The following is a 9,609-nucleotide window of genomic DNA, read 5'->3' as shown; positions in this document are numbered from 1 at the left end:
TCTCTTGCTCTCTCTCTCTCTCTCTCTCTCTCCTGGTATCTCTCTCTCTCTCTCTCTTTCTCTCCGGATGCTCATCAGTATGCAGAGAGTGCAGCCTGACCTATTAAAGTCATTTGTCAAATTGCAGCCAACTGCAGGCCCTGCAATCAGGCTCAATTTAAATACATTTTGACATGTGTTTTTCGTGCCGTCGACTGACTGGGTAAGGGCCTGTGACAGCCTGGAGTGTCTCGGAATACTGATAGAGTTAGCAACACACACACACACACACACACACACACACATACACACACATCAGAGTGACAAAGCAAACACAATCTCTATATCCAGATGATAAAGTACCTGACAGTCACGCCAAGTACTATCACTGTCTGTCACACACAGAAAGACATATAACACACACACACACACACACACACACGCACGCACACACATATACACCAGCCAAGGCCATGTGACTCACAGTCCCATGTGTTTCACAGCCAGTGGAATCCTGTCCCTGGAGGCGGAATGACACAGATGTTTGTGGGGCCTGGGAGCAGATGCTGAGCTGTCATGGAATGCAGAGAAGGCGGGAGGAGGAGGAGGGGAGCGGTTGACAAATCTCACCCTCTTGTGGCGTGTCATTCTTACCTACCCTTCCCAACGTCGGCCCTTCAAGCGAGTCGACGTGTTCCAGTTTTTCGGAAAAACTTGTTTCCGACAAGAGCCCAATTGCACCCACAGGGAGAAAGAACAGGACCGATTTGCTCGCTCTGCCTCGTGTTGTTGGACCGCATCCTTCAACTGGGCTATGTTTGCAAAACCACAACAATGTGTTAATGTGTTTTCTGTTTTGGTCCCACCACTCGTACTAGTGACTTAGTGGCTTCTCATATGGCTCTGGTTGCATGCGATTACGTTCCCTCTGTACTTAACCAAATCAACTCTGGCAGTTGGTGGAAAACTTCGGTCTCTCAAGTCCGTTTTTTCATTGGATTCAAACCTTTGTGATTTGACTTACTTGACTTTGACGCACGAAAGATGTACATGTCTTTCCTCGGTCTCCTCTGTTCAACGTGTTCGTCTAGCTCATGGTTTGGGCCGCCTCGCCCTGAGCCTCTCTGTTTGAAGCGTTTCATGCGTTGGTGAGGGCAGAGGGGGTGAGGGCAGAGGGGGTGAGGGCAGAGGGGGTGAGGGCAGAGGGGGTGCGCTACTCACACTCAATGCACACTTTTATCTCCCGTGATCCTCTGGGGTTTGCTGAGAGTTCGCCATGTTGTGTTATGTTATATTGGAGGGTGGTCAGAGAAGACACACACACACACACACACACACACACACACATAAACACACACTCACACTCTCCATGACTGGCCTGCTGGACTCAAAGGCAGGCATGCAGGCTTTACGGAGCTGAACATGGCCTGTGTGCTGGGCCATTATATGAGGCAGGGCTGAGAGACAGAGTAAGCACTGGAGGTATGTGCCTTTTATACACGCTGGCGTGGCGCGCTCCGCATGTGCCCAGCAGATTTGTGGCTTGCCCCTCTGAACTCTGGGATATTAATATGGTGGCACTGCCTAGAGGGGACATGCCTCACTAGAAAAGACTGAGAAGACTCAAGACTATCTATCTCTATCTCTATCTCTATCTCTATCTATCTATCTATCTATCTATCTATCTATCTATCTATCTATCTATCTATCTATCTATGTATCTATCTATCTATCTATCTATCTATCTATCTATCTATCTATCTATCTATCTATCTATCTATCTATTTCTCTGTCTCTGTCTCTGTCTCTGTCTCTATCTCTATCTCTATCTCTATCTCTATCTCTATCTCTATCTCTATCTCTATCTCTATCTATCTCTCTCTCTCTCTCTCTCTCTCTCTCTCTCTCTCTCTCTCTCTCTCTCTCTCTCTCTCTCTCTCTCTCTCTCTCTCTCTCTCTCTCTCTCTCTCTCTCTCTCTCTCTCTCTCTCTCTCTCTCTCTCCTTCTGTCCCTCATTCCTCCAAGCAATGATAATCTGAGGGTAGGGACTCATGATTGTTTTTTTGGGTGATATATGTTGAGTCAGTCACCTGTCAGGCCACATGTAATACCCTCATCCCACTTCAGGTATCTGCCCCTATAACACACTCACGCTCTCTCTCTCTCTCTCTCTCTCTCTTGCTCACAGCTGGAATCTGCCTCTGTCAGTTCTAGTCTGGCTCTCCTCCTCACCCTCAGCCCTCCCATCACTATAAATGGCTTATCAATATAAATCTGACCATGTGCTGCACACAGACGCTCCATCTCTGCCTGACACACACACACACACACACAGTGTCTGCCAGAGGTGTAAAACCCAGCCATAAATCAGTCCAGGATCAGTGGCTTCCCAGAACCCATCTCTCTCCGTGGCTGCAGTCTGGAAAGGTTGAATTCATCAGCACTCTAATAAAACACAGGTGTCTGTTTTTCTACTTCTGAAACTGGGCTCTCCACCGCTGGAACCAGAGGTCTCTCCTCACCATATAAGCAGAAAGGCCTAGTTTTAGTGACTTTGAAGAACAAACACTGTGCTAAAGTCATTAGTGAGACACATATAGGCTTTTTAGGACACATTTACAATTTAAGAAAGACAACTAGTTGTTAAATACACTCTCTCATAGGTCATAGGTAGAGGAAAAATATAGCGGATAGTCTAACTGCAAGTACATTTGACCAGGATGACATCACAATCAAATACACTTCGGTAGAATGTTTGAAATTAGAATATTTGGTTGCTAAGCAGGAGTTTTGGGAAACTTTATACACATTCTGTTTAATTGCCATGGCAATTCTAAATCATAAAAATGCAATTACATTTGAATAGGAGGATGTCACAATCAGTCATAGCAACTTCAGTAGAGTTTTGGAGTTTAGAATGTTTGGTTGACAGGGGCCAATGTTCAGTCTTTGTGAAAACAGCTAGACACGACACTTGACTATTTTTCTCCTACCTAAAATTATCTATTTTTCAAAAAATGAGCTGCTGTATCCCGCAAAAACAGTCTGGACCGAGGTTCATGGCAAAAGGAAGACGTTTTCTTTCTAGACAACCATCAAATGCCCTCAACAATGGTGAGAATCAAACAATTATCCTTTTTTTTGGTTCATGTATTTCTCAATATTCATTTTATAAGTTCTAAATCCTTGGATATGTAACTTTCAGGTCAGACACAGTCTTTGGTTCAGAGGTCTGGACTCTCTGCTGCAGGGGAGGGAGGCAGGTGTGCACCCCAGCCTCAGTTCACAACTTCAGTGAGTACCTTTCTATCCACTATCAATCCACTGAACTCTCTACACTGTCGGAAGTGTTTGTAAGCTGTTGCACCATCTAAAAAATAATAAAAATTAGGATAAACTCCAAAACTTATCATCACTTCATTTTCTCCAGCCTACCTCTCACCAGCCTCACACACCAGTGCAAGCGGCCGCCCCCTGCGTCTTAGACGGCTATCGCGAACAGGACAGAGAATACTTCCACCGACATTATATCACCATGTTGAAGTACCAGCTCAATAGGTTAATTCAGGACAAATCCATATCTGAGGATACAAGGTGGAGTTGGGCGTGTTACTACAGGGAGCTGATGGACAGGGCTGAGTGTATCCACAGGACATACAGAGAGACCTGCAAGAGCCTCGTGTCACAGCAGAGGAAGAGAAAGGCAGAGGAGGAATTGGGGCCTGCAGGGAGGAGACAACGTGTGAGCTCTGACCAGCAGTGGCTCAGTACTGAGGAGGAGAAAGAGAAGGATCTGCTTGCAGATATGGGCTTACTGTCTGTCTCAGACAAGTAACTCTTTTTTTAGAAAGAGTAGTAGTAGTATTAAGATTTAGGATTTATATTTGCATATATAAATACAATAAAATATTATTCAATTCTAAATGCTGCAATGTGTCTTTTTTTGAGTGAGATATCTCCTTGAGGAATCAACTGTGTGTGTGTGTGTGTGTGTGTGTGTGTGTGTGTGTGTGTGTGTGTGTGTGTGTGTGTGTGTGTGTGTGTGTGTGTGTGTGTGTGTGTGCCCGCCCGCTCGCTCGCTCCGTGTACAGCAGGCAGTGACATTGATTTCCTCTCTATGTAACTTCCTGTGTGAGCTGATGGAGCGTTTCCAGTGGCAGGGCTCTGTCCCACTCTGAACACATCCTGAACTTTCCATCTCTCTACCCCTCCATCCCTCCATCTCTCTACCCCTCTATCCCTCCATCTCTCTACCCCTCCATCCCTCCATCTCTCTACCCCTCCATCCCTCCATCTCTCTACCCCTCCATCCCTCCACCTCTCTACCCCTCCATCCCTCCATCTCTCTACCCCTCCATCCCTCCATCTCTCTACCCCTCCATCCCTCCATCTCTCTACCCCTCCATCCCTCCATCTCTCTACCCCTCCATCCCTCCATCTCTCTACCCCTCCATCCCTCCATCTCTCCACCCCTCCATCCCTCCATCTCTCCACCCCTCCATCCCTCCATCACTGAGCCCCTGACCACAGCCCCTCCTCTCATTTATTAATCATCAGTGCTGAGAAAGAGAGAAGTCAGGAAGGGGTGTGGGAGAGAGAAAGGCTCTTTGAGAACCAATGCTTGGTTATAAATACACACACACACACACACACACACACACACACACACACACACCCTCCACCTCACCATCCCTCCATGGTCCACATCCTCCCTGTTCGTGTCGATGACATGAAGTCATATTGCTCAGGAGAGAGGGAACGGTAGCATAGCTCTGGTGTGTAAAGAGGATGCTGATGACATCGATGTGTTTTAAAATAGTCCCATCAGAGTCAGTCTTGTACCAAGAGGAGTCTAATGGTCCATACCAAATCATATTGTTTCTCTATTTTTAGATCCCCTTCGCTCTGGTACAGTTTCCACTTTGGGAATATCTAAAGGTATGTATCATTTATCTTCTCTCTCTCTCTCTCTCTCTCTCTCTCTCTCATGCTATCCTCCCCCTTCCCTCTTTCCCTCTCTGTGCTGTAATTTGTCTCTGTAATGATCCAGTAGTAAAGCTATAATAGTGTGCTTATGCCCTGACACATTTACAACTTACTCGGCCCCCTATTCACCCATATCGCCACGGCGATAGAAATTGGAAAATTACACCCTGGTTTAATGGGTCGCCACGGCTACCATCCAATGGAGCTGCAATTTGTCATGATCGCCGACCATGGCCAACCATATCTCTCTCTCTCTCTCTCTCTCTCTCTCCTTTCCTTTTTCTCTCCATTGTCTGTCCTTGGACACATAAAAAGCTGTTTCTCTTTTGCAGCATTTGTGAGGGTGACATCATGTCTCGGGGGCGCGGGCATAACATTCCATTAACGTTAGGCCCAAACGGGCAGCAGAGCAGTATGGACCAGGAGGGGGGGGGGGGGAGAGAGAGAGAGAGAGAGAGAGGGGGAGAGGGGATAGAGAAAGAGAGAGAGACTTTCTAGTCCTCCTAATAAGATGTGTCATTCACAAGCGTCTCTTTGTCACCCCTCTCAAAGGCCTTCTCTCCAGGCCATCTGCACACAGCCACTAGAGAGGGAGCTTTACTCGCCTTGCCAGAGATGGAATCTGGCCTCCCTCCTCCTTCTCCTTCCCCCTTTTCCCCTCTTTCTTCTACTCACTCCTTTCTCCTCTTTCCCCTCTCCCTCCTATCATGTCCCCCCTCTCGTGTTTTTCCTCTCTCCTCTCCCATCACTCCTTTCTTCTCGCCCTTTTCTCCTTTGCCCCTCACCATTTGACCCTTTCCTCTCTTTGTCCTCTCCTCTCTCTCCTGGCTCCACTGTCCACTACTACCTCCTCAACTCCCTCATCACGCCCTCCCAGATGTACAGTACTGCAGCCTCTCCCTGAGATCTCTGGCCTGAAAAGACCACAGACACGTAGAGAGGACAATAGAGAAGAATGGGAGGGTTGGCTAGCTGCAAAACTAAGCTAGCTAACAGGTTTTGGACTCCTTTTTTGGCAATTTGACTGCAACGTTTTTTGTTCTGTCCTATTCTCTGAGAAAATGTTTTTTTCTGAATACCAGACCTGCGTGTGCAACTTGTGTGTGTGTGTGTGTGTGGCATTCTCACCCTGGGTTTCACATCTGCTCTGGGGGTAGAAATGTGCTGCGTTACAGCCTTTTATTTCTGTTTCATACAGAGCCAGCACCACAGCCAACACAGAACAGCTGTCAGCAGAGAGAGAGAAAGAGAGAGAGAGAGAGAGGTGGAGAGAGAGTCAGGAAGGGAGAGAGATGGAGAACAAGGTTTACACACGTCACCCGTGCAAGCCAGTCTAGCTGTCAGTCTCTCCAGTCACAGACCACGAAGAATCCATCCCCATAATCACCAGATCTGCCAAAGTCATCACCAACACACCCTTCAAACCACAGTAGTCTGTTCTAGTCAATCTTCTCCAACATCAATCATGACCATCACCCATTTGGATTGTGATTGAGAGGCCGTGATGGAGAGGTTCTGTCCTAACCGGCCAGGACCATTAACTCCCATTATGTATTCATGGGGGAAGGGGGAGAGGGAGGAGAGAGTGGAGGACTCCCCAGCACGCTGGCCTTTGAAGTGGAAAACAAAGTCTCCCTTTTAATCTGCAACCTAATGGAATACACATGACACATCCTGGCCCTATACACAGAGACAGCTCTCCCGTGTGTGTGTGTGTGTGTGTGTGTGTGTGTGTGTGTGCGTGTGTGTGTGTGTGCAAGTGTGTGCGAGAGAGAGAGAGAATGGGAATGCATGCTACAGATTAAGCTTGCAGGGGGTTGTACCCTTTAAGAAAATATGTTTAATCATTTCATGCTGTTCCTCAATAGTTTTCCTCTTTAAGCAATCAGACCCTGCTTTGTCCAGGGAAACTGACATATTCAGATGCCTTTTAAAGGAGGACCAGCTATTATCTGAGCGCTTGTCTTTAAGATGGAACCTGCAGCCCAAGTAGACCGAGAAATTAATTCCTTATTGGATCCAACACAGGCAATCAACATTGAAAATCTGTCCTGTCATACAAGCACGCAGGAAGAAAGAAAGAATCCTACAGATTGAAAGCAACCAGAAACCTCCAAATAAGGTTGTGTAATTAGCTGTGAGTTAGCCGTGCTAATCTAACAGGATTCTTGTCAAACCTGTTCTACCTGTGGTTAGCCTACCTAGCATAGTGCCTACAGCTACACTGCCACAAAATGAACACAGAAATATGGAACATTGAAAAACAAAATGGAACATTGAAAAAAATGGAACAAAGAGATGTGGAACACAGAAAGTTTCATCTATCAACCTTGGCCCATTTCCCTAAGCCAAATGGTGAATGTTGTTCTAATGCTGGTTTTCCCTCTCTTTGGCAACGTTGTTTAAACTTCTGATCTCTGCAGCTGGCTACATTATTTCCCCTCCTTGGATGAGATTGTTGGATCAGCGCAAAACCCCCATGAAAATGATAAAATAACAGAGCTTTACAAATGATTATGTTCGCATATGAGTACAGTATAACTTTATCGACAGATTTTTTCTGCTGAGTTGAGGGCTTTTTGAAGAACTTTACTACACTCCACATCTCCTGGCCTATGTTTTCATGTCTTTCTTTTTCGAATTCCCTTCTTCTTTCTTGTCATGTACTGTGCTTGAGAAAAGAGGCGAATGACATCACGAGAGAGAGAGAGAGAGAGAGAGAGAGAGAGAGAGAGAGAGAGAGAGAGAGAGAGAGAGAGAGACACACATACACAGAGCAGTGGAGAGAGAAAGAGAGCAAACAAGATCCAGTGAGACAGTTTGAGACTCAAAAATAGCCGTGCAGTTTGGTTCCCAGCCCCAGGTCCAGCAGCCCAGGCCCGGTGAGGGTTGGGATGTGTTTTTAATACGTCTGATAACTCTAATAACCACAACTCTTCTCCCTCCCCCTCCCCCTCTCTCTCTTTCTTTCTCTCTCTCTCTCTCTCTCTCTCTCTCTCTCTCTCTCGCTCTCAGAGTCTGTGGTCATGGAGGCAAGGTCACACGCTCTACTCTTGGCAAGCTGCAGTATGCGGAGCTTTTGCAGGTGCAGGGGATTATATGGTGCTTTGGGAGAGGGAGGGATGGAGGGGTAGAGGGATGGATGGGTGGGTAGAGGGCCAGGAGTACATGAAGTTTACCCAATCCACATTCCTGAAGGATTCCACACAGGTTACCTCAGTTGGCACCGTGTGTTCTCACCTGCGGCACAGACCTGGAGAGAAGAGATGATGTGTCCATACACTCACACACAATACACTAGTTTGTTTTCTTTTCTCACTCCTTCATTGATTGGCTGATGATTCTCGTTATGGATAGTTATTGGTGTATTGCGTCCAATTGATTGTATCAGTCTATTGGTAAGTGTTCCTAATGTACTGCAGGTTTCAGTTTTCTGGCCCAGCTCAGAGCAGTATCAGGGGAAAGAGGGAGAGGGGAGGAGGAGGATGAAGTGGAGGAGAGAGAAAAAGGGGCCCATCCATGGGACAGGGCCCCTGCAGCTGTCTGACCCCCTGTTCGAGAGAGAGAGAGAGAGAGAGAAAGATAGAGACAGACACACACACACATACACAGAGCAGTGGAGAGAGAAAGAGAGCAAACAAGATCCAGTGAGACAGTTTGAGAGTCAGGCCATAACTCTTGTGCACAGTGACAGGCCAGACAGGGAGATCAGATTGATGGGAGCTGAGAGCTGGGGGGATGAGGACACTGCACCCCCCCGAGGACCAGAGACATGGCCACACGCCCACCCCACCTGGAGCCACTGCTTTTCTCTCAGCAAGGGTGTCCAAGAAGGATGTTCATGTTTCACACCACTTCCTCATATCATGCCCCATGTATGTGGTCCCGCTCAGCATGAATAATCAAGTAAAGTAAATGACTCATGACATCATTGTCACTTTACCTTCCTGTTGAATTGATAGTTCCGTTGCCAGGCGACAGTAGGGCTTAGTTGAATTTACATTACAAACTGATTTGCATCGGACCGTGATCTCCATGTTGATGTCGTCATGTGATTTCAAGCCAATTCTAGATCCCAAATCCAAAGGGGACTAGATTTATAATGCTTTGCATGGATACCGTAGCCTTTGAGGTTTACCCAAGATTATAACAGGGTGTATACAGTCTGTATGGTGTATCTTTGTGTCCTTGGTGAGTGTTGGGCACTAGGGGGACCATGGATTGTACACGCAGTACACACTTGTCACATGTACACGCAGCGTGTCACATCCATTCTCATTCTCAAACAGCGCTCAAACTAGTAAAACGCTGAGAACATAAAACCATGGTTATTTCATGTCTTCCATAACATGTAAATGTATCTCATTTGAATAGTCAGACTTTATCTCCCTCTCTCACTGTTCCTCAGTGGCCCATTATGTACATGTTTACTGAAAACAGTTGCTATGTTTGGAGGATAGTCACACACACACAGACACACACACACTGAGAAGGTTGCGTGGATTTTGGCACCCCGACCCCTCTTCAGCTCTCAATGGGGATACCCCTGGAACCCAAAGCATACAGGGTCTCCAAGTTGGCCTGGATTTTGAGAGAGGGGGTGTTCAAGGGGGTAACATTATGTCAAGCTCAGCATAAAACAGA

The 9,609-nt window shown here is 46.7% G+C and overlaps 1 protein-coding gene and 1 long non-coding RNA gene across 2 annotated transcripts in view; both read left to right on the top strand.

The window, feature by feature from the left end:
* The window catches only part of slc25a26 (solute carrier family 25 member 26), a 37,457-nt gene that overhangs the window by 21,032 nt on the left and 6,816 nt on the right, over nucleotides 1–9,609 (top strand). The window contains exons 6-7 of the mRNA XM_083668079.1: nucleotides 4,873–4,917; nucleotides 7,981–8,050. Of these exons, the coding sequence (XP_083524205.1) occupies nucleotides 4,873–4,917; nucleotides 7,981–8,050 (115 nt within the window). The remainder of the gene's footprint in view (nucleotides 1–4,872; nucleotides 4,918–7,980; nucleotides 8,051–9,609) is intronic.
* On the top strand, nucleotides 2,077–3,784 carry LOC310803350. The gene is made up of 3 exons (XR_014554177.1): nucleotides 2,077–3,093; nucleotides 3,185–3,273; nucleotides 3,410–3,784. It is a non-coding gene; the product is annotated as an uncharacterized lncRNA (long non-coding RNA).

This window comes from Argentina silus (assembly GCF_951799395.1).
Source record: "Argentina silus genome assembly, chromosome: 4".
Lineage (NCBI taxonomy): Eukaryota > Metazoa > Chordata > Actinopteri > Argentiniformes > Argentinidae > Argentina > Argentina silus.
Note: the sequence above shows the minus strand (reverse complement) of the source record. Positions and strands in the feature narration are given on the sequence as shown.